General features: G+C 35.5%; 1 protein-coding gene and 1 long non-coding RNA gene across 6 annotated transcripts in view; one reads left to right on the forward strand and one right to left on the reverse strand.

The window, feature by feature from the left end:
• The window catches only part of VEZT (vezatin, adherens junctions transmembrane protein), a 105806-nt gene extending 89125 nt beyond the window's left edge, over positions 1 to 16681 (forward strand). For 2 of the 5 annotated variants that reach the window (XM_052000847.1, XM_052000848.1), the window contains exon 12: positions 1291 to 14433. In XM_052000847.1, coding sequence (XP_051856807.1) covers positions 1291 to 1874 — 584 coding nt within the window. In that variant the 3' untranslated portion in view covers positions 1875 to 14433. The other 3 variants (XM_052000849.1, XM_052000851.1, XM_052000852.1) reach the window with 2 other exon arrangements.
• LOC127564368 (uncharacterized) overlaps positions 11400 to 26335 on the reverse strand; it is a 42846-nt gene continuing 27910 nt past the window's right edge. The window contains exons 2-3 of the long non-coding RNA XR_007954245.1: positions 15087 to 15229; positions 11400 to 11436 (exon numbers count right to left, since the gene is read on the reverse strand). This is a non-coding gene — a long non-coding RNA (uncharacterized LOC127564368). The remainder of the gene's footprint in view (positions 11437 to 15086; positions 15230 to 26335) is intronic.

The raw sequence follows: 26335 nt of genomic DNA on the forward strand, positions 1-26335 counted from the left end.
AACCTCTGTGAACACTAAAAATAGCTTGATACATCACCTTACATCAGCAGCAGCTTTTTCTTGGGCATTTTAGAACTTTTTTTAGTTGATAATATCTTGCTGCCATAACAACAGGAAAAGACTTAGTAAAAAAAAAATTGTCATTGTTAAGCATGTGCTATTGATGTTTATTTGCATTTGAAAGTATAACTTTTTTTTGTTTACCATATGGAAACATAGTAATGAAAATAGAAAAAAAAAAAAAAAAAAAGCCTGCTAGTACCATAACTTGCTTTCCCATGAAAAATTTCTGCGCATTTTCCAGAGTTATTTTCATCTCTGCTTACAGGGGTAAAGTCCGAATGGAATTAGAAAGGGAAATTCCACCCGGGAGCCTGCTGTTGCCATTTTTGTCTATGTTGTTGCTGCTACTCTAGTGAAGCGACTGCAGCTTAGGGAATGTCTTTTGGAAATGGACACTTGCTTTGCAAAAAAAAAAAAAAAGTTAATAGACTCCAGTTCTTCAAGAGGCACATTGTTTTTGTCTTCAGCCATGCTTCATTAGATCGTATTGTACTAACCCCCTCCTGCTGGGAGGAGAGACTGCCTGGCAAGCTCCCTGTTGCTGGCAATGGGACCCACTATCTACTAACATCGAGAGGGGCTAAATAAACCTACATTTCCCTTGCAAGGACAACTTCTCCTGCCGTATGGATATCCATCATATCTATGCATTGTGCTTCGTACAGTGGCTGATCTTGAATGCAGATTTTATTTCATTAGTGTTTCTGTTTTTCATTGGTTTAAAATGAACAGGGTAGGAATTAGTGCCATGCATAGACATGCTTTTTTTTTTAACCTAAGATTTGTTAGGTCACTCATTTGCTTATCTGTTTGCATCTTTACTACACTGTGTTTTAGTATACAAAACATGTTCATTTGAGAGATTAGTGTTTTCCAAATTATTTTATCAGGCCTATTTCTGGTACATAATTAGGAAAAGACATTTTTTTAAACAAAAAATATAGTGTGATATTTTCAGAATTGAGCTGCATCTTATATCTAATCTCTCTAAAATCTAAATCATCTGCTTAATTCATTTCTTTTTCTACCTCATATGTTGCTTATAAAGGTTTCTGGCTTTATAATTTTCATCATTTCACCAAATATTCCTGATTTTGCTTAACTTGGATTTTTTGTTGTTTAAGAGAAGTTTGTTATAATTCAAATTCAGATCTTGCATTTAGTATACCCAGTCCCTCAATCATTAAGAGATTGCCTTAGTTATTTTTCTTTTTTTTTTCTTTTAAGCTGTGATGAAACCCTTGTCTCCTGTAGAGCCAATGGACCCCATAAATAATTCAGAATCACCTGTGAATTCAAATAAAGAAAAGGATGGTCATAAAAATGAAATTGACCCTGAAGAGGGAAATAGTGAACTAAATCCTACCCCAAATGACAATGAAATAAGTAGAACTGAGTATGTATGTGACAATTCTTCGGACTGTCAAAATAAAGACAATGCTGTGAAGGAAGGCTTCTTGGCAGAGGCTGAAGAACGAACATGTTACCAGTGTGAGAGTGAAAATGAGTCTGAGCACACTCCCAAAGGAGGTGGGGAGACTCCTCAGTCGACCCTCAGCGTCTCTTTACAGGCCTCCATCCGGGAGAGGCTGGCACGTCTCCACCCAGCCCCGGATTTCAGCATCACTTCTGGTCTTGCTGCACAAGTGGCTGCAAGATCTCTCACATTTACCAACATGGAGGAACAGACTTTTGAAGACAGTGAGATAGAAGAGGAAGATGAAGAAGAACAACAGACAGGACAAGAAAATGAAAACAAGGCTGAAGAAAGCAAGAACAAAGAAACAAATGTAGAAAATAAAGGAATATAATTCTCAGTACTTATGAAACATCATCTTAGGCTTCTTAGCTGGATAAAGAAGTTCAGTGTTCCATTAAAAGGGATGATGCATTCATACCCCATAAGGGGTTTACTTGATAAGGCTTCACAGAGAAAATCATAGTTGGAAAAACTGATCTAAATTAATTACTCTTAAATGGCGCACTGGGAGAGTGTTTCCATTTTCTTGCATATATGGGAACATGCAAGGTCTCCCTAGAAGAAACTGCTATTTTATTATGACATTGACTGATACTATGGAGATGATTTCAAGATTTTGTCAGTTTATCACTTATAATATGAAATGTGTATTTCCCATTTCTGGCCTGAATTTGCTCTTGAAAAAGGTAATTGAAATCACACTGAAAGAACACAACTATTTGGTGTGATGCCTTCTTTACCACTTTTACCTTTGCACTTAGTAACTGTAGTATGTGTGTGTTCATGGCAAGTCATCTGTATTTTCTTTAATTCATTACAATCCTGAAACAAGAGTTAGGTTTAAATAAAAATATTCAACTATCCATATAATTTATGTGTCCTAGGGTTTGGGGTTGGAAAGTAGTTTTAAGAAAACCACCTTTGTGGTTTCCCAGGTTTATTATATATATGTAAATTAACAAATTTTCAAGGTGAGTTAATGACCGTTTGTGGGGTTTTTTAATGTAACATTTACTTGAAAAGTTTCCTCTTGATATAGCCATTTCTTTAATTTGCTTTCTATTGGCTATCAAAAGAACAACACGATCCAGTTTGATTCTTCCCTAGATTTAGAGAGGTAATGGTATAATGTGGATTATCTTTAAAGTTTCATAAAATCACAGATTCAGATTCTGATATCTTAACAGTGAAGAAATTGTAGAAAGATGATTGTTTCCAAAAGTTGGCATACTGTTCCACATGGATAGTTGGCATCCTTTATACTTTTAAGAAGAGTAAATGTTTGCTTTGGCCAAAATTCTGGGACCCATCAGGAAATTAATTTGAGTGTGTATCTGGGAATCAATTGTATTTTCTTAAAAATATTTAATGAAATTTAAGAGAAAAATGCCCTTTTCTATGTATTGTGTCATCATATGTTCTTACATAAATCTTTCTCTTCTTAGTTATCAATGTTATTCATTCTCTTATTAGCAGCATTTGTATCTTGTGGTACAAGTATTAAAAAAGGGTAACTTTAGGAAAAGCATCCTTAATAGTTTTGTCCCTGTTTCCTCCGATGTTTGTCTAGACATGGTTTTATTTTCAGTGTGAAATATTCTCAGACGATTTAATCAAGAATTTCAAACTTTACTACTTGACCCTTTGTATTCACCCTTAAATATTTTCATGTTAAAATGTTACAGCCATGATCTTGCATCTTGGGATCTTGGAAGGTTATTTGATATTCTTAATTTTTTTATTCTTCTGGAGAGTTTCCAAGATTCATCTTTCATCTTTTGAAATAATTTCAACTACATATTTTATGTCATCTTCACTAATAGTTCTTGATTATACTTCTCCTAAGAATTAATATTAATATTGTTTGACTTTACCATATATCCCCTACATAGATCACATAAATGAGAATAACAAAAGCATTTTGTCAAGTTACCTGTGTTCATTTGTTTCCCAGATAGACCATTAGCCACTATAGGTGCTAAATTATTGGGCATGGATAATAGACCCTCATTGCTTATGTAGTAATTATTGGCCTAAGTTGAGAGGGAGAGATAGAATAGAAAAAAATATATTTCTACCCATCCTGGCTTAATAAGATGTTTCCTTTGCTACAGAAGCTATCGCTATCCCAACAATTTTTTATAGACATGGCATTCCTTCAGTGTCCCTGAAACTAAAAAGAAATCTTGGCCACAGAATGTATCTGTACCAAATCATAAATGAAATAGGCATATGTTTAGATTGTACAGTTACTCCATTAGAATCAATAGCATCTTTGTCTCAATATAAATGATTCTTTTAATAAATTGGATTTTTCTCTAAAAGTATATGTCCTACTTATTTACAGACCTTTTTATTTCTCACTAACTGCTATGCCTTCAGAAGCAGTGATCGTTTTTCTCCTAGTTTTAAACAATATAAGTCCCTTAAAACCAAAGGATCATAGATTTATAATGGAAAGGATTCTTCAAGCCCATCTAAACCAACCCCTTCTGTGTGGTATTAAAAAAACTGGTGCCCACAGCAGTCATATAAATTGTCCAAGATCACATAGAGATTAAGGGGCAGACCAGATTTGGAGTTGAGTTCCCTGCTTTCCCAAGCCACCATTCCTTCACACAGTCCATGTTTGTACAGTCAGAAAACATAAGATAGAATTTTCCCCATTCCCTTAATTCATGCAATTCTGGTTAGGGAAATTATTTAAATAACTTGTTCTACAAAATTTTCAAAACATTCTGGCCCACCAAGTTTTCAACAACTTTTCCACAATTGAAAAGTCATTTTAAAGAATGAACCTGGAATCATTGAGCATGCTGTGATTGCTCTTTTAGTTTTTGTTAAAATTCCTACATGCCCACAACTAGATTTTTTTTAAGAATCTAAGTTTGTGACTTTATATTGTTTGTCTAGTCACTTTATTTCTTAAGTAGGAATTATAAAATTAGAAGTCATTAAATCTAAGCGTTAATGATTACATTTTTTACTGTTTCTATAAGAACTAAACTCTCCAGTTATAGGAAACATAAAAAATTACTAATGACTCTTTCAGGCACTTAAAAATTAATTAAAAATTAATATCACAAAATATCACAAAAAATTTTCTTTATCACTACTATTTTCCAACATTGTGATAAATTCTTTATGGTTTAACTCCTTTTCTCAAACTTGAGTTATAATAATATATGGCATCTAATTTCAGAATGTAGTTATAGGAAATAGAATTTTTGAGACTATTGACTGGTCATCTAGTATACATATCTAACTGAAATAAACTAAAAGACCCAATTCTCAGAAATGCACACATGTGTATATACATATGTGTGTGTATTTACACATAGATGTTGTGTAGAGAGAAGCCCCCAAAATAAATTATAATGATTTCTTAGTATTTAAAACAATTTGAGGTAAATTTATCTATTATCTCCTAATGGAAAAAGGAGAGAATTACATGAACTAGTCCAAAAATAGAGCTTCTGAATCCAATTCCAGGCTATCTTTGTTGAAATAATTATACTCAAAAATTTTCAAGTCATTGTTACTGCAACTAGAAAAACAAATAAGAGGCATTCATTTGACATTCAGTCACATTTTTTTGGATTAGCTACCACCAAGAAATAGTCATAGAAAATCAGGTTTTCCAATTTATTCTTTTTCTAAATATACATATATAATCAATGCCAAATAGGATTTGCTTAAGTCAATAGTGGCTCACAAAATAATTTCATCATTAAAATAAAGCCACACCTCACAAGTTTTCTTGAAATTATATATCTTCTCCTTAAGTGCAATAATTCCTCATTTATCCTTAATCACTGAAAAAGGAAGTCATCCATCGTTAAGGAAATTTTTCCAATAACTGATAGTTAAGTTTTTAAGCATGAAATCTGTTGATGATTGATTGAGCTATTTTTGATAATTCTCGTTAAAATGTATTACACGTGTTTCCATCTTCTCAAACAGAGTGTATAGACCATAGTTAAACCTTTATATTATTTGTCACATGGGGACATTAATTATTGTAGTGTGCTATAATAAGCAGTTAAAGGCTAATGAGATAGGACGAGTGATTCTTCCAACACAAAAGGACCAGAATCCTATCTGATGCTAAGCTGCTGCTTGGGGTTATTAATGTCTCCTAATCTACTGGTTATCAGAAACCAGATAACTGACTTTATTGGGATCATGAATTAAATAAAATTAAAATGCTATATGAGTCTTACGGAATGAAGAATATGAGCTTAAATGCATAGATTTTTGGCTCATCTGATAATTTGGTTAACCTAGCTCATTTCTGCTGCCTTTCTTGTTTTCTCCTGGGATCTAGAGAGTGAAATTTCTGGATAAGAAGGATAGATAGGCACTGACTTTAGGATTTCATTGTCATAGGGAGCTCCCTAGTGAAGAAATTCTCCACCAATGCAGGGTGGCATCTTCTCCTGATCTTAAAAGACCTTCCTAGAACACAGAGACAGTATGTGCCAGAGGCTTAAAGACTTGTAAAGGATGGATTTCTCTAAGCTTTCAGGTTCAATATAAAAATAAGGTTCTAGAATTCTGAACTTGGAAAATTAAATTCCTAGCAGCTTTCCAGCTTTCCTTATATAATACGTTTGTAAATCTGTGTCTTTATAAATACATCCAAAAATACTGTGTTGTCAGATGTTTTGTTCTTAATGAGGCAGATCCACAAACTTCTCTAATTGTCTAAGTCATCCTAAGTGTCCACAGACAAATCATTCATTTGAAAAAATGTGAGCATTATCTAGTGAATTGTGTCTAATGGGAATCCTAAAGTAATGAGTCATTTGAGGCAGCCAGATATTCTATAGGAGATTTTGCCTTAGTCACACATTTTTTAAAAACATTTTAGATAGAAATTTTTTTGTAAGATATATTACATATTTCCCTGTCTTCTTAAAACATAGCCGACTATCAATACCTGATAGTTGTATAGTGCTTTAAAGTTTTCAGAGCACTTTGCATATGCTAAGTCATTCAAGCTTCCCAACTCACTAAAGTAGGTACTTTTGTTCATTGTAGTCCCCATTTTTGAGACGAGTAAGCTGAGAGAGGGTCAGTGACTTTTCCATCCAGGATCACACAGCTAATTAGAAGCAATATTTGAATACAGATTCCTAACCTAACTACAACCCCCTATTTTTCCACATTACTCCTCTGATTCTATATCTCAGTTGTTGGACTATTTGCCTTGAGGCCCATTAAAATGATTGGGACTGTTTGCTGCCCCTACGTTAAATGACCACTCTTTGCTGGGTTTTGTTTAAATTTTATGTCTGTTGATGCCAGAATGTTGACTTCTTCTGTTGTGAATGTCAGTATTCCAATCTGTAATTTTCCCCTTCTCTCTTCAGTTTTAACACTGCTTCTGTGAAGTTGGGGATAAAATAAAAAGGTCATGCGGCCTAAGGCCCCCTTCTTGGAGTAAAGTTCACAAATGAATTTTTGTGACATTTTGTCTGCTCAGGTTTTCATTTTTAAATTTTGGTTTTTGACTCTTCCAAATTGTTGGATAATTGAGTTTTTCACAAGTGAAAATTGTACTGTACAGAAAAATCTTGCATTTCCTTCCAATGTGTTTTAATTTCTGTTGGGAAGATCTGTTTGCTGTGATTAAAACTAGACCATTCAGACATATATGCTGGGAGTTGACAGTTTTACACACAGCATTTTCTCTCTGAATCAGACACCAGATTTTTCAGAGAAAAGGCTTGGACTTCCCACTTACTCTTCTAACAAACTGTGTACTGCATCTGCACCTTTAAGAGATAAGTTATTGGATGGAGGAGTCTTTAACCTGGGGTTTATGAACTGTCTAATATTTAATAATTATATTTCAATATAAATAGTTTCCTTTGCAATCCTATTTATTTTGCACACATATGTGCGTGCATATTTGAAACCAACAAAACTCTGAGAAGGGGATTTTTAGGTTTTACTAACCCGTTAAAAGGATTCATGTCACCAAAAAGGTTAAGAAGCCCTTCCCTTAATATATACTGACTCAGTAAGTAAGTATTTCACTTTTCATTATTCTAGGCAACACTCTTATATGTGTCATTGATATCTTCAGCTGCTTGGTGAAATCTGGATTCCTCAGAAAAAAATTTTTTTAATTCACATCCAATTCTTTGTGATCCAATGGACTAAACTGTCCATGGAGCTGTCTTGGTAAAGATAGTGGAAATTGCCATTTCCTTTTTCAGTGAATTTAGGTAAACACAAGTTGTCACTTGCCCAGATCACACAGCTAGTAAGTGTCTGAAGCTGAATTTGCACTCGGGTTTTCCTGACTCCAAGCCCAGGGGTCTATCCCCTGTGTCACCAGCTTCTTCTAATTTAATTTAGAAGTTAGTGAAAATAACGATGTAATGTTTTTTTTTCCCCTCACTCAGATTCATAAACCTCTTGAAATCTATCCACAGACTTCTGGATAACTCCTGGTTCTGATATTGTTAAATTGCAGAGAAAATACAATTCTGCCTTAGAAGAGGGCGTTTCCTTAGCTGGAAGCACCCTATGTCAGTGAAATCACAAGTCCAGTCCCTATCCCAGAGATAATAATGAAATTTTTAGAAAAATAACTTCATCTCTTGAAAAAATACATTTTAAAAAGCTCAATGAATTGTCCTGTCTTAAACCTGATGATCATGTTAAATATTTAGTTTATTTTTTCTCCACATTCTACTTCTTACAAAATTTTATTATTCAGATTTAATCATCACCTTATCAAAGATGGCATTATTTTCTTTGAGAAAAATGAACATTTGGCAAATTTGATTTTGTGCATGTATAAACATGAGTTTAAATTTTAAATATAAACTCATAACCCTGATGTTCATAAGCCCCCAAGTAATGGGATCTTGTAAATTCATTTTTAAATCTCACTAGTTGTTAATTCAGCCTTCCATACCACTTTGACCCCCATAAACTGTGTCTTTAAAGACTGCAAAAAATCCCCTGCTTGTGCTCCTATTACTCAAAGTCACACCTAATACAGATAAGTCAGTTACCTGGAGGGCAACCATGGCATAGATAAGGTTGGGGGCAGAGAGAAAATAGGTCCCTTCACACATATCTAATGGGCTTGAAAAGGGATTCAAAATAAAACACATTGATTAAAACATCTGTTTTTGCTAATAATTCAACAGGAAAACCAAGTCTAGAATACGAGTTCTCAAAGTCATTGATCAAGGAAATGACACGAAAAAGCTGGCCATCATGTCTGGAGAAAAGTTGCCCAGTTCAGTGCAGTTGCAGCCATGGCAGGTGGAAAAATATAATTTTTCTGCCTGGCCTGGAAAATCCTATCTGAGAGGATGATAGATGAGAAAAGAAGAGAAAACACTTTCAGTATCCACACAGGTAACCCAGAAAGCAGGCAGTCTTTAATAAAAAGAATTAGAAATTCACTATGCAGAAAAGGGAAATTTAGCTACATTTTTGTAATGGTTATGTAATTTTAATTTATTAGCCAGTTAGAGCAGCAGAGTCAGTATATTTAATCCACACATAAAAACTGTCCAGTTGACATGTTATAAATGATTGCTTTAATACACTTAACACCGTGCCTGGCACATGGTTGATGCTGTTAAACGTCTATCAGCTGGCTAACTATATTATAACCAAAATTATTTCCAGCTTTAAAAATGAAATCATTTAATTCATTTACAATTTCCGTTTGGGATTTTATTGTTGTTGTTGTTGTTTGTTTGTTTGTTTGTTTTTCCAAATTGAGTGCACACAGCATAGTCTGAAAATACATATTTTTCTTTCCCACTTGAACTCTGCAGAATGAGTGTTGTTTAGAAGTAAAGAAATTGTTATTTTTTCTTTGTAATCATGGTGCCCTTGACCTTTGTAGTTTATTTTATTCTGAGACTAGCTTGTGTTCATCTGGAAATTATTTAAACTACTTGAATGATTTCATGGTAATGTTTATGCTCTGTACAGAATGGTGTTCTTCATTACCAAAAAAATTCTTAAAAGAATTCTGCTCATTTTAAAATAACAATATTCCTATTCTTCTCATCCTTATGGAGCAAATTTGAATGATCTGTTGAACACTAGCCCTTAGTACTTGGTCGAGTGTTAAGAGTGGCTTCTGCTCTAAAAAAAAATTAAAAAGTCATTTTCTCATCCCTATAGGATGCTCTGGGAATGTCCTTAAGGATTTTGACAACATGATAAAATATTTGAAATATGGTCCAGTAATACTGGGCTGAATTAGGTTCCTGGACTCATCTTTAAAACCAATCCAAATTGACAGATAAGTCTTGGGATCTACCTTTAGAATTGAAGATGATTTATTGATTGTCTTAATTATCTGGGTTGACCAGATTTCTGCTCTCTTAGCCTAAATCTCTTAGCCAAAATTAATTCACTTTCTAGGATGATGGGGACAGGTATGATGGAAAATGGTAGTATTTGCCCAGTTCATGGATTCACCTCACTGAATAAAAGCTGATATATTCTTATATTGGTCAATATCGAATCTTTAGAACAGAGGCAGTTTATAATAATAACTTTCATACATTGCTTTAAGGTTTCTAAAGTATTTTACAAATATTATCTCATTAATGATCTTGGGGAGCAGGCTCTATTATTATCCCCTTTTTATAGATGAAGATACAGAGGCTCTCAGACTTGCCTAGAATACAACTAGTACCACAACTTCAAACTAGATTTGAACTCAGATGTTCCTAACTTCCATCCAGCACTCTATCCATTGTGCCTCAAGTCAAAACAATTAATAAACTGCCGTGATTGAAGACTTTCTTTTGAACAATATCCTAGCTCAGTCTTAAACATAAAACTTGGATGCTTCCTCAACTTTTTTAGTCTTTCTCCCTATTCTAAATGCAAATTTATTTTAAATCTCTTGGATCTGCAGAATTCTTAACACTTTCTTTAATCCATAGTTGAGTTGACCTTGTTGCCTTAAGTCTACCTCTAACATTTTATCTTTCCATCTTAATGGAATATTAATTTTAGCATTTACCATGACTGGTGAAGGTACACTTCCTCACAAAGATCTAAGTTGATAGAATTAGAAATGAGTCTCTGAACTAAATGGCTACTGTCCTCACATTTTATGGAATAAAGAAAATTTAAGCACATACTTCTATTTTCTTCCTTTGCTGTGTTCAAGTTTTTTTTTTAATCATTATCTGGCATAGTTTATTTTTATTGATTAAATAAAAGATCTCATGTCTCAGTTTTTCTTGGTGATACACTCCCATAGTCCTACATGTGTTTATTAATTGGTATGAGTCAAAAAGGACTACTTGACAAAGGGTTAGAGTCACACAAAACAATATCTTTGATAATGATTTCCATTCAGTAGGGTTACATTATGTTGTTATCATTGAAACAAGATTAATTAGAGTATATGAAATAAATGAATTTACCTGAAAAAAAGTACCTGAAGTTCATGACCAATATCAAATAATTCATTAACTTGAGTTGTTGAATGGTTTGGTCCCCTCAAGTGATCCAGAAGAATTAACAGCCAATCACTTCTGTGTTTCAGTAGCATTGAAGTTAGTACTTACTGAGCACTTATCGTTCATCACTTGCCCAATTTGTCTATTCCTTATAGTTTTTCTGCAGTACTTAAGAATCAAAATTTAAAACATCATAATTTTATGGATTTGGGTAGCGCCTCCCATTCTAGGGAGAGTTCTAATCTTAAGAGGGTTGCTCTGGGTGAACAACTTCATCACCTGGAAACCACCCTTCTGAGAATTTATCTCTCTGAATATAGCAAAGTTGAGGTTTTCTCATCATATACAAATTCAATTGTGTGGCTATTAATATAATATAGACTATCTTACCAGTGTCCATTAACAGTCTTCTTTGGCTTTTGATTCCTGTTGAAAACAGAAAGATTAGTCATTTGAAAGATGTTTCTTAATGCCCTCTGAATAATTTAATTTTGCCTAAATAACCACCAAATTCTTTTTTTATCTCAATTGATATATGAAGTTTCCCTATTTCATTCAATTAAATATGCAGATGATATTGAGGAATACCCCATGGTGTTGGCCTGATCAACATTGTTTTGTAATGACTACAAATAATTTCATTAATTTAATCAAACTCCACAAAAAAGTCATGAAAACCTTCCTTAATGTCCTTTGACCAACCAACCACTAGTTATTGTCAAGATTTTAATTTTTTTTGTTATTGCTACTGACAAACAACAGATATGAACATTTTCATATTCTATGTAAAAGTTAAAATCTCTACTATAACCAGTTTTTTAAAAGTATATAATTAATTCAACATGATAGCTCCAAAGCTGTCCTAATTTACCCTCTGAATTTCCTTCTGTTTTACTGTGCATTTTAAAAGAATTTTTAGGGTGTTCTTTTCCTCTTCTTCCCCTTCTCCTTCTCCTCCTCCTCATTATCACTTCACTCCCCAAAAAAAGTCCTTCAATGTAACAAATAAGCTACCATCCTTCAGTCAAAACACGGAAAGCATATTTCATTGGTCTTCTGGAATAATGTATTGATAGGAGTTAATTTCTTTAAGATGCCATTATACCAGCTGTTCTGATTCTGCTTACTTCCTTCTATATCAGTTCATACAAGTCTTCCCAGGTTTTTCTGAATTTATACCTCTTTTTTTCATTTTTGTGGCATAATGATATTCCATAGCATTTATATGCCATCATTTTTTCAAACATTCTCCAATAGATAGGCACCCCTTTTATTCTTAGTTTTATGCTATGGTGAAACTGCTGCTATGAATACTTTTGTACATGAGACTTTTCACTCTTTCTTTCATTTACCTCTTTGAATTGATTATAGGCCTATTAGTGGTATTTCTGAATCAAAGCATATATTCACTTTAATAAGTAAATCTTTGGTGATTTATGGAACTTAGTTCTGTATTGCTTTCCAGAATGACTATGCCTTTCACATCTCCACCAACAGTGCATTAGTAGTGTGCCTCTCTTTTTCATATCCCCACCAACATTTATCATTTTCTTTTTTAAAATCAGTCTTACCCGTATGAGGTGGGACCTCAGTTGTTTTTATTTGCAATCCTCTTATTAATAATTTGGAGTATTTTTTCATATGACTACTAATAGCTTATTTTTCTTTTGAAAAATGCCTGCTTGTGTCCTTTGATGATTTAGTTGTTGGGGAAAGGTCTTTGTTCTTGTATATCCTATATATCTTGGGTATCATAATCATAATAAAAGCTAGTATTTAAAAATAGCATTTTAAGGTTTACAGAGTGCTTTACAAATATCATCTCATTTGATCCTTCTGATAGTCATAGTAGTACTATATAGTGAGTGCTACTATATAGTAATACTATTATTATCTACATATTTACAGATGAGGTTAAGTGATTTGTCCAGATTCACACAGCTAGTAGTGTCTAAGACAGAATTTTAATTCAAGTCTTCTTGATTTCAGCATTCTATCCATTTTATTACCTAGCTATCCTAAATAAAAATATGAAACCTTTATCAAAGAAGCTTGCTGCAAAGGTATCTCCCCAATTAACTCCAACCATTTATAACATTGTTCCTATGGAACTAAATACCTTGTAGATCATTTTGTCTAACATTCTATTTTCTTTCTTTTCTTTTTTTTAGCTTTTTTTTTTTATTATTATAGCTTTTTATTTGCAAGATATATGCATGGGTAATTTTTCAGACAATTGCAAAACCTTTTGTTCCAATTTTTCCCCTCCCTCCCCCCACTCCTTCCCCCAGATGGCAGGTAGACCAATACATGTTAAATATGTTAAAGTATATAACATTCTATTTTCTGAGAAACAAATTGATGGCAACCAGAGCATACTTCTATTCCTTTATTTTAGTTTTCAAAAAGAAAAAACAAAGACCAAATGCTTATCCAATTTTATAGCTTTGTTTGTTTCCTTTTAGTTCTCAATGTCGGAATATCTGAATACAATCTTAAATGCTGTATGATGTTAGCTCACTAATCCTTGCACATTTAAGTAATGAAGAACTTAATTTGTATGCTTAACCTAAAATGAGTGAAATTATATTGTGTTTATGTACAGTATATGTGTCCTAACTTAGTTCCTGAAGAGACTCTGTTCACCTTTTCTCATGTCTTTTGGCACTGCTAATTATGAACATGGAATAGCCTTTTGTGGTGGAGCATGCCTATAATCCCTTGTACTAAAAGATGCTGAGGCTGGTGGATCTCTTGAATGTGAGAGTTCCTAACTGAAACTTGGCTAATGTTCATTGAATGTCTACACTAAGGCTGGCACCAGTGTGGTTGGCCCCTTCAAGTGAAAGGCTATTAGACTGCCTAAGGAGAGCCTGGAAAGATGGAGCAGGTTACATCTTCCATGTGCTCAGAATTGAAGATCATCGGGCCTATGAGTGACCACTGCCCATCTAACCTGGGCAGGATAGAAAGACCCATGCTTAAAGGGGAAGAAAAAGGAATATATAGAAATATACGGTGGCTTAGAGAGTTAAAGCTTGTTTACATAGTAAGTCCTTGAAGTTTTCACTTCAAAGACTAATTTGGGTGCTGAACTGTTTGAATGTTCTTTATAAATATCATTTGAGAATGTTCTTTCAGAGGTTATTTATACCTTTTTGATCACTAAGTGTTTTATATGTAAGAATTATACCATTCCTATCCTCATTGAGAATGTATATCTTTGAAAATTTTAAACTTTCTTTTTAAAAAAATGTTTTTAAAAGTCATTTTCTGGATTTTATCATATAGGGGGGTCGAATCTATTATTTTGAAGGGTTTTTTTTTTCTTTTATTTAGCAAAGTTCAGTATTTGTGTTTCTAAGGCTCTACTTTATGGTATTCCTATATTTCTCATTTTGCATTAAAATCTGTACTTCCTTATTCCTTTTCTTTGTGCTCGTTTTTTTTTACTCAGTTTCCAACAGGAATTCATGGACCAGATTTAGAGTTTTAGCACAAGCATTTAAATGATCTCTCCTCTTCTTACCTTCTACCACTTTTTTTTTCTCACAAAAGTATTTTTCCACACAATTCCACACAAAAAAACACACTATTGCTTGCTAGGTTTTGCTTAGTTATATAAATGTATGTTATGTGTGAGAGAGATATGCATGTTTGTGAATGTGTTTTCCCATCCAGTGACTCAGAAATTATCCATAATGAAATAAAAACAAATTACCCTTACTTCCCTTCTCTTTTTTGAACCTGGAAAGTCTCAAATTCTTTCATTTTTAGGTTTGCCATGAAAGCATAGGTGGTCAGCAGTAAAGTTTAAGAAGAACATTAGCATCAAATAGGTAGAGTATGTTTTTAATCCAAATGAATGAATGATGGAGTCAACATATCTCACCCTTTTATTCTTGGAAAGGATCCTAGAACCCCCTAAACCTCAGTACTAATAACAGAGCTGTCTTGTTCCTGGAAGGCATGGGTTGGATGTTGATTTATAAATTAGCTCTTATTTACTCAGTTTCAAGTCTAAGTTACAGGAAATAGTAATATAAGAACAGTAGGGATGGCTGAATTCACCGTACCTAAATCTGAAGTCATTAGGTAGATAGTAACCCAGCTGGTAATCATTTCTGGTCTTCACAATTTGTTTCTGAAGATCTTTAGCAGATGTGCTGTACCCATTAAACACATAATTGGCAAACAACAGCTTTCCCTGAATGTACATCTGCAAGAAGCAAAGAAATGAATTAGAATAACTTACTTTGTTATATTTATATGTGTATATATATATAACACAAAGTAAGTCCCAGGAGCAGAAATTTTCACTCTTGATGTGAAAAGAAGACAAATCTGCCACAAAACCAGAGACAGTATTAAATTTATAGTCTTTTTCAATAGACAGCATGCCAATTAGAGAAATCAGGAACCAGACAATGTTTAATGGGATTTGATGGGTTGTATTGAAGATAGGCAGGAGACTGCAGCAGAAAGAGTTTTAGTTCTGGAGTCAGAAGTCCTGAGTTCAAATGCCATCCCTAAGTCTCTGTGTAACTTTGAATGAGTCACTTAATCTCTCTAAATTTCAATTTCCTCATCTATAAAATAAGGAAATTGGATTAGATGTCCTCTTAGGACCCTTCCACATTGATATCTATGATTCCGTGAATTCTGCTTCTATTTTTGCAAAGGAGAAAATACTCAGGAAAGTGTTCTAGTGTAATCTGTTCTCATCAATGACAGTAATAGGACCCACCATATTGAGTATGACTATCCCTCATGTACTGTGAGGAAGTGACAGAAAATAAGAATAAATCAGGAAGAGTATCTGAATATAACCAAATAGAAACAAATCAGTCAGTCCTGGAGATGACATGATTTTAAAAATATTCAGCAAGTGATTTTCTTTGGAGGAAAAAAAAGGAAGATTCCAAAGTACTGAGACAATAAATCCCATGCAAAAAAGTAACCAAAGGGAAGGGGAAAGAAACTAGCCTTTCATTTCTGGAAACTTATAGTTTATGTATCATTAAAAAAAAAAAACCCTCAAATTCAAACCATAATATCCCATCTTGAATCTAAGGCATGAGTTGGCTAATGACAGCTTATAGGCCAAATCCAACCCCTCTTAATGCAGCCGAAAGCTCACTAACATAAGGGTTATTTCTTTTTGCAATTTTCTGGTTCCTTTGCCATAAGGAAGGGTTAAATGTGCTTTTATTTATATTAAAAATACTGTATTAAAAAAATAATATTCCCTCCACTTTGTTTTGATCCCAAACGTAGGAGGAGAACACTTTTGCTGAAAGGAAAAGCACTGCATGTGCTGGATGGATGCGACCCTTGACCAGAGTATTTCAGGTTTTGTTTTGTTTTGTTTTTCATAAACAGAATGAGGTCCCAGCACCCGGCTGAGCTTCTACAGAGCTAAAAACAGAGATGTTTCCAGTGGAGACTCCATGTCCAGCCCCAGTTACTCAAGCCCTAACAAGTCAACCTTCAGGGCAGACTGGAAGCCTTATTTATTTAGGCTGGTATATAAAATGTTGTATAATCTCAGTTTCTTCTACTTTTTAAAAATAAATAGTCTGTGTTTCTTTTGATCATTTTAGTTGTCCCAAGAGAATCTTAAAAAATAAGTAGGATTGAGAGTGTCTAAGAGACCCAAATAAATGGCCAGAAAACATAAAATTGGTGGTGGTAGGTGGGGAATGGTGCAAAAAGAACTTAGTTGACTGTTTTTTTTTTTTTTAATGAATCACAAAAGAGATTGTTTTCAATACCACATTAATTAAGATGTCTCATAAGTCCTAGTTTATTACCTAGAATATTTTCCTAATAGTATCTAGCATTTACATAGTAGAATATTTAAAGCACTTTACATATTTTATTTCTTCTGACCTTCACAACCACACTGGGAGATAGGTGCTGTTATTATTCCTATTTTACAGGTAAGGAAACTGAAGCAGAGGGTAATGACTTCCCTATGTCTCACACCTGGAAATATCTGACTAACCATTAAAATTATCTCAGTATCCTTCCTCCTGGAAGGGCAAGATTTGGCAAGATTTAACATTTAAACCTACATCAAATTGCTTGCCTTCTCACTGAGGGAGGTGGGAAGAGAGGAAGAGAATTTGGGGCTCACTTCTTAAAATGAATGTTAAATTTTTTTTACATGTGGTTGATGGAAAATAAAATATCAAATAACATTTTTAAAAAGATTTTAACATTTACTAATGAACATTAGCACCTGCTGCAATTTGAGAACAGAATAAAACTTAAAAAGCTAAATATTATGGGCTGACCATGCTTGATAGAGAATGTTCTCAATAACTAGATTAAGTAATTGTCCATTGTCTTTTTTCATGGCCTTCTAGATTAGGTGTTCTTAACCTGAGGGAGGAGTCATAGTGAAGTCTATGGATCATTTCTCAGAATCTTGCTTTTGCCTGTGGTCCCTGCTTCCAGGGACTTAAAGGATAATGGATCCTTGTACTCGAGCATACTGAGCAACTGTTAGTGTGATGTATCTCTGCCCCAGGATCAAAGGGTCCCCAAGTTGCCTGAGGAGGAGCAGACAAGCTGACTTGGAAGTGGAGCAAATAAAAGTTCTCATGTTAAATAGTAATGACATCAGATCCATGAGTGACCTTCATATTCCAGCTTTAGCAAGTAGGGAAAACCACTCTTAATTTAAAGGAAAAAAATGTTCTTAAGTAAACAGACCAAAATACATGAGATTTACAAAGAAAACCAAAGGCTGCTGGAAAAAAGGTGCCATTTTTCCCCCATCCAAATTCACAGGCAGTCCTACCCCACTCCCTGAAATCTATCCACTAGATTTTTAAGACTCTGTTCTAAAGCAATTTAGCCCTGATATGACAAAAACCACAAGTAGTATATTAGTTAAGCTGGGTATTATTATCTCTGTGTCTTAAAACATGGGGTCTATGTCATATTTAATTTATATCATAAGATCCCTAAAAGTTCAGTCAAATCACACCATAGCTGGAATATGAGGTTCAATTTTAGGAACCACATTTCAGTAGAGATATTAGCAAATGGAGACACTCAGAAAAGGGAGCCAAGAATAGTGAAGGAATTCAAAGCCAGGTATGGATAAGTAGAAGAGAACTAAGTATATTTGGCTTGGGAGGAAAAGAAACTCAAAGAGCCTCTCCCTACTTAGCTAGACTGATCTGGTCCCCACGTCCTGCCCCAGTTGTTTTATGGGCCTTGTCAGAGCTCACTCTCCCTGATGACATAGCTCTCAAAAACCCGGAGAGCAACTTTCTGCCATCACAATAGTCCTGGAAAATCTCTGTGACTAGGTTTGAGATGAGATTGGTTCCCAGGGACAGCCAGGAAAAGTCGCATCCGGAGACTGGTCATGGGCCTGCTTTGTCTACCCCTCTTGTCAGCCCTCTCATCTTCCAACAAAGGGGAAGCAGCATGGCACAGAGGAAATACACTGGCTTTGGAGTCTGGGGAGCTCGCTTCTGTTCTCACTGCAACCCCTGTTCTGACTTTGGATGGGTAACCCTCTGGGCCTCGGTTTACTCATCTATGAAATGAAGTCAAATTACATGGCCTCCGAGGTCCTCTCCTGTCTCCAATTTATCGGCTTTGAACAAACCTTTTTAATATAATCTCATTTGATTCTCTCCAAAGCTCTGGGAAGTAGGTGCTATTATTATTACCATATTACAGTTGAGGAGGTTGAAGAAGAAGATAGGAAGATTAAATGATGACTTACCCAGGGTCATTTAACTAATAAGATTTAAATTTAAGCCCAGGGAAAAGATCACTATATGTCAGGCACTATCCCAAAGGAAGGGGATTCAAAGAAAGGCAAATATCCTCTAATCCTAAGTGATTTGACTGGTTGCAAAAAGATTTGGGGAATCTCTGATACAAGAAACCCCTGGCTAGACCTCTTACCTCTTCAAAACTGTCTCTCCCCCTTTCAGAAACATCAAGTTACATGGTCTGTGATTTAGTTTTCCCTTTGGGCTTTTTTATTTGGTATTTACCTTGTATGTGTAGTAATAGCTCATTTGGAACTCAAATTTGAAGGGAAAAAAGTTTAAAATTATAACAGCACTTACATAATACTCTAAGATCCACAAGACACTTTACATATGTTATCCCCTATATCTACAGGAGAGAGGGGATAGGCACTTATTAAGTGCTTGTGCTAAAATCTCCCATTTCATCCTCACAACAACTCTGGGAGGTAAATGCTATTATCCCATTTTAAAGAAGAGGAAACAGAGGCAAACCAGTTATGTGACTTGCCCAGGTTCATACATCTAATAAGATTTAAAATGAAACACAGGGGAGAGAGTACTGGATGTGAATTTGGAGGATCTGAGTTCAAATCTCACCTCTGTCACTACCTATGACTTGGGACAAGTCCCATCCTCCAGGGAGCTCAGTTTTCCCATTTGTAAAAATCAAAGGATTGGATTAGATGACTTCTAGGGCTACGTATGATCCCCTACAATCCTGCCTCTGACATTTATCACCTTTGTGGCTTTGGTTGTCACTTCATTTCTCTTGGGACTCAGTTTCCCCAGTTGTAAAACAAGAGGATTGGGCTATGTGGTCTCTGAGGTCCCTCTCCATTCTAGGACTTTGATCGTAAAAGCTTAGGAACACAACCTCAACAGCTTTTTTTTTTTTTCCATTATGGGAAAGAATTTTTAAAAAGCTGTATTTGAAAATGTATTTGAAATTTCTCAGCCCCAAAGGAATTTTGTCTACCAGCTAGGGCAAGCCTCAAGCCGTTTCCCTCCGGTCCCAGGGAGGTGTCTGTTTGGCTTCCCTTGGCACAAATCAAGGCCACAGATGAGGTGTCTGGAGTTCCAGCCCAAAGGCAGAGCTGCAAGGTCATGGAGGAGTCAGGCACTTACTCAGCTATGGCTAAGCCCAGTTTCAGTGAAGGATTTTTTTTTTTTTTTACTTTGCTGTTTTTATGGGGAAATTCCACCTTTACCTTCTACCTGCCCAGCTGTTTTTATCTCAAGATGTCACCTTTCAAAAGAACTCCCTCCTCTATTCAAGTGGATCACTGGTTCTAATATGAGCTCAAAACCTGTAGTTTAAATCAGAGGCGATTCCTCCCTGGCACTCGTGGCTGCTTGCTGTGTCTGATAATAGCAGGAACGCCGGAAATCTGCAGAATCAGTCGTCCCAGGAAAGGACCCAAGCATGCTAATTCCTTACAGAGTCATACCAAGCAGGCCTGAACAGTCGCCCGCCTGCTGCATCAGTTTAATTTTAATTCCTGTATTTTGATTCAGCTGGAAAGTCTTCAAAGAGATCTATTAAAGCCTTAATAGACTTGAAGGGGGAAAAGCAAAAAAAGGAAAGGCGCTAAGATGTTTTTGGTAATTGGCTAATTATTAGTTGGAAAGACTTTTTTCAGGCTGAGTTTCTAATTCTTAAGTCTTGGGGAAGTTTAATTGCTTTGAGGAAGAATAAATAGATAGTAAGAAGAGCTGGAAGATGTCTTTGCTATTGTATCCCTTTATTCAAGGGTCTTTAATAAGGGGATGCTTGATAGAAACTATATAATTTAATTCAGTGTGATTTTAAGAGCTTAGGAACACAACCTCAACAGCTTTTTTTCCATTATGGGAAAGAATTTTTTTAAATCTGTATTTGAAATTTCCCAGTCCCAAAGGGATTTGCTAGTGTTGTGTGTACAAAGCCTAGCTAGGTTTTGGACATTGGAGTTGTAGTTTGAAAGACATGTATTCAAATTCTGACTCCTAATTCAATTTACTCTCAATGAAGTGGAAATTAAATACAATGATCTCTACAATTCCAGTTTTAACTCTAGGAACCTACAAATCTGAACTAATTAGTTAATGGTAGTATCTTCCCTCTGAGATTATCTTGTTTGTACACAATGTCATCTCTCCTGTTGGATTCTGGGCCTTTGAGAGCATAAACTGGAGTTTTTTGAGGGGGAGGGTTGTTTTGTTTTTTATTTATATCTCTAGCTCTTTGCACAATGCCTGGAACATAATACATGCATAAATAAATCTTAAACATATCTTAAGCCCTGCTTTCAAGCTTACATTCTGCCTAAGGATATATCATGAGGGGTGATTGCCCACTGTACCAGGAATCTGGTCATGTTCCATTCATTAACTCATTCCCATCGTCTGCCCCAGATTTCCAGTCTAGGAGCCATAATAAAGTCAAGTCAACAAGTCTTATTATTAAGCCAATCATTGTGCTGAGCACTAGTGAGAGACAAAGACAGAAACAGAAAGACAGAGAAAGAGACAGGCAGACAGAATGACAGAGACAAAGAGAGTGGAAAGCTTTCTTCAATGTTTTATCTGTATCTAATGCTTAGCATGATGCTTGGCACTTAAGCTTTAATATAAAGGCTGTTTCATTCATTCTTTACCATTTTGTGTCACAGGCACTCTTGGCATTTTAGTGTAGCTTACAGACCCCTTTTGATACTTTTTCAAATTCATAATCAAAGGAAATGCTAAATTTAATTAGAGGTTAGTAAAAATAAAGATTTTTTTTTTATCCAAGTTCAGAGACTCGCTGAAATCTATTAATAAACTCCCAGGTTAAAAACTCCTGATGTGGACAGATAAGTTATAGCACAAAGTAGTCAGTGAAGAGAAAAGAACAGCTGGGGCAGGAGGGTGAGGGAAGTCTTCCTAGAAGAGATAATGGTAGAACTGAAGCTGAAAGGAAAAGAGTTCTGAGATGGGGAAGAGAAAGACATTACCAGTTTCTTTCTGAATCTAAGAGATGAGAAATGAAATATTGAGTTTAATTAGATATCCAGTTTGGCCTAAGTTTAATTAGCATCTATTAAGCACCTTCTGTGTGCAAGCCACTATAGTAGATCAAAAAAAAAAAAAAAAAAAGCTTCCTTCCTGAAGGAGCTCACATTCTTCTGAATTTAGGGTGTATGAAGAAGAGCAAGCTAGAACTCCACTGATATTCAAGTCCAGGTAACAATCGGGCTTCTCCATTCTGTTGACTTTTCTGGCTTCCTTTAAGTCGCAACTAGAGTCCCATTTTGTACAGGGATCCTTCTTCAACATCTTTTAAATTTTGTACTTTCTCTCTTTTAATTATTTCCTATTTATCCTTGCTTTGTACATATTTCTTTGAATATTGTCTCCCCAATTAGATTGTAAGCTCCTTGAAGGCAGAGTCAGATTTTGTCCCCTTTTTTTGGTATCCCCAGTGCTTTTATGGGGCATAGTAGGCATTTAATATTGAATAAGTGAATGATTCAAGAGAATTGGTTGAAAGAATTCCAGGAGGAGCTGCATCAAATTAAATTAAAATGTGCTGTACAAAATCTACAGAAAATTTGCACCAATCTATAAGAACAGGTGCCATTTTCCACTAGGGAAATGACCAGAGGAAATGAACAGTCTTCAGAGAAAGAACTGCAAACTTTTTTAATAACTTGCATATAATAGGGCCTAAATAAATTCTCAGGGAAATTAATTATAAGAATAGAGATAAAATAACATGTCCTAGCTGTGTGACCCTGAGTAAGTCACTTAATCCCAGTTGCCTCAGGGGAAAAAAAAAGAGATACAAGGAACTGGCCAATGAAGGCTTAGTCCTAGGAGTTTGCATGTGGGAACATGATGATGCAGAATAAAGGCGTCCTGTTCGCCTCTCCAGAGCATGCACAAGTATTCTAAGACCATTCTCCCATCCGTCTTTGTGATGGACTGCTAAACCAGAACTAGCATTTAATGCAAAAGATTCCCCCCAGTGCCAACTGGAGCCCTTTTCCCTTCTATGGTGGAGAACAATGACTCCTTGAGAGAATGGAGGAGAGGCCTTAGGCCCTCTCTCAAATAGGGCCCAGAAGTCAAGACCTTACCAGTGGGTCTTCTCTCCCCAGCAGGGGCTACAAGAAGTCATGGCATATGGCCCTAGATTTTTCCTTCTTTTCCTGTTATGGTTAGTCTTTCCTACTTTAAATAAAGTGTTGGTTATGTACAGTTTTTTTTTTTAATCTATTAATAATAAAATAAATGTTTCGTTCTTCCCATTTACACCCTTTTCCTGGAAAGCAGCATCCTATATGTAGTGCCAGCATCTGGCTTTACTTATAGCAGGTACCTACGCATTGTTGAATCGAACCAATTTTTTTTACTTTCATACTGTTACTTTTTAAACTCAAATTAGCTTGCAATAGGAATGAAGAGAATATCCTGTTTTAGCTAGAAAAATCTCCAAAGATAATCTAGGAATATGGAAAATTGCTAGGTTATCAATCCTTCTAAACTTTTTCTGGAATGCTAATTTTTTTCTGTTTCCAGAAACATCACTCTTCTATTAAATAAAGCATAAAAAGACAAGAAAAATAGACAACTCAATAAAATAGCAATGACTCCATACTAGCTCTAGTGAGAGCTATAATTTGATGTCTTTCATACATAAGTGGAGTTCAGTACTGACCATTGACATAGCGTAGTAGGTCCTTAATAAACATTTATTGATTTATTGCAGTAATCTTCCAAGAACTCACAGTTCACTTGCAACAACCCTTTGAAGTGGATATTTTTTAGAATATTTTAAGAAACATTCCAAATAAAGTCATGCATTTCCATGAAAACATACCAAGTGGGATTGAACATTAAAATACAGTGCATTTTTGTATTATTCATCCAGGGGAAATGCAAAGTGACTTAATCAGTGTCTATTATATTTCCTGAGAGAAGGGAACTGGGTCATTGCTTTCATCCAAAGGAAGTATCTAGTCAAAAAAGTTTCTTTGCATGTCTCATCTCCACACTTTAAGGTGAAGTTTGACGTGGAGAATATGCAATTTGTCTTGTCTGGCTCTGTAATTTCAAATGATAAAAAATTCCCCGTTCACATAGTTTGTCCACTTGCTGCCTGAGAAAGTTGACTGAGCACTGAGAAGTCTTAAGTAATTTTCCCAGGCTCATTCCACTAAGATATGCCATAAGTAGAATTTGAACCCAAATCTTCCCTATTCCATTTACTATGACATCCACTTCTCTTTAAATGAGTGAGGAAATCTAGATTTAGAGGTTCTTAGCCTTTTTTGAACCTCCTTTATGGCAATCTGGTGAAGTCCATCGGCCACTTCTCAGAATAATGTTTTTAAATGTGATGATTATTCTCCATTTGTATCTGACTCTTCATGACCCCATTAGGGGTTTTCTTGGCAAAGATACTGAAGTGGTTGGCCATTTCTTTCTTAGACTCATTTTACAGATGAGGAAATAGAGGCAAACAGGATTAAGTGACTTGCCCTAGCTGAGGGACACTCAGCTAAGAAGTGTCTGAGGTCGGATTTGAACTCGGGGAGTATGAATCTGCCTGACTCCAGGTCCAGCAACTCTTGTGCTCTGGCGCCACCATGTGGCCCAATATTTTTAAAGACATACTATAAGGGAAATCAGCTATATATTCAATTATCCAAATAAATAAATAAATTCATGAATCTCGTGTTAAGAAGCTCAGATCTAGAGGAACTGTGTGGTAAGAGACAGAGATAAAGGCAGACACAGAAACAGAGATAGACAGACAAGGGAGAGATAGGAGGGAGGAGAGGAGGGGAGGAAAAGAGGGAGAGGGAGAAACAAAAAAGCGAGAGAGGGACAGAGAAAGGGGAGAGGGAAAGAAGAGAGGGGAGAGGACGAGAATAGGAGGAGAGGGAGAGAGGAAAGGGAAGGAAGAAGGAGAAGGAAGAAAAGGGGAAGGGGGAGGGATAGAGGAAAAGGAAGAGACAGAGGGAAAGGGAGAGAGGGAAGGGAAGGAGAAAAGTGGGAAGGAGAGGGAGAGAGGGAAAAGGAGGGGCAAGGGAAGAAGAGGGAGGGGAGAGGGAAATGAGAAGAGGGGGAGGAAGACAGAGAGGAAAGGAGAGAGACAGGGAAGGACGGGGAGAGGGTCTGTCTTTAATCCTGACTACATATGTAATCCCAAGAAATAAACCTAACTTCTGTTTCCACATCTTAAAAATAAAAGTTAATTACACCAAATAATTTCTTTTTTATTATTATTATAGCTTTTTATATACAAAACATATGCCTAGGTAATTTTTCAACATTGACCTTTGCAAAAACTTCTATTCCAACTTTTCCCCTCCTTCTTTCCACTCCTTCCCCTAGATGACAGGTAGTCCCATACATGTTAAATATGTTAAAGTATATGTTAAATCCAATATATGTATACATATTTATACAGTTATCTTGTTGCACAAGAAAGATTGGATTTAGAAAGAAGGTAAAATAACCTGAGAAGAAAAAACAAAAATGCAAGCAAACAATAACGGAAAGAGTAGAAATTACACCATACTAGCTCTAGTGAGAGCTATAATTTGATGTCTTTCATACATAAGTGGAGTTCAGTACTGACCATTGACATAGCGTAGTAGGTCCTTAATAAACATTTATTGATTTATTGCAGTAATCTTCCAAGAACTCACAGTTCACTTGCAACAACCCTTTGAAGTGGATATTTTTTAGAATATTTTAAGAAACATTCCAAATAAAGTCATGCATTTCCATGAAAACATACCAAGTGGGATTGAACATTAAAATACAGTGCATTTTTGTATTATTCATCCAGGGAAATGCAAAGTGACTTAATCAGTGTCTATTATATTTCCTGAGAGAAGGGAACTGGGTCATTGCTTTCATCCAAAGGAAGTATCTAGTCAAAAAAGTTTCTTTGCATGTCTCATCTCCACACTTTAAGGTGAAGTTTGACGTGGAGAATATGCAATTTGTCTTGTCTGGCTCTGTAATTTCAAATGATAAAAAATTCCCCGTTCACAAGACAATAGTTTGTCCACTTGCTGCCTGAGAAAGTTGACTGAGCACTGAGAAGTCTTAAGTAATTTTCCCAGGCTCATTCCACTAAGATATGCCATAAGTAGAATTTGAACCCAAATCTTCCCTATTCCATTTACTATGACATCCACTTCTCTTTAAATGAGTGAGGAAATCTAGATTTAGAGGTTCTTAGCCTTTTTTGAACCTCCTTTATGGCAATCTGGTGAAGTCCATCGGCCACTTCTCAGAATAATGTTTTTAAATGTGATGATTATTCTCCATTTGTATCCGACTCTTCATGACCCCATTAGGGGTTTTCTTGGCAAAGATACTGAAGTGGTTGGCCATTTCTTTCTTAGATTCATTTTACAGATGAGGAAATAGAGGCAAACAGGATTAAGAGACTTGCCCTAGCTGAGGGACACTCAGCTAAGAAGTGTCTGAGGTCGGATTTGAACTCGGGGAGTATGAGTCTGCCTGACTCCAGGTCCAGCAACTCTTGTGCTCTGGCG

This window comes from Antechinus flavipes, chromosome 5, assembly GCF_016432865.1.
Source record: "Antechinus flavipes isolate AdamAnt ecotype Samford, QLD, Australia chromosome 5, AdamAnt_v2, whole genome shotgun sequence".
Classification (NCBI taxonomy): Eukaryota; Metazoa; Chordata; class Mammalia; order Dasyuromorphia; family Dasyuridae; genus Antechinus; species Antechinus flavipes.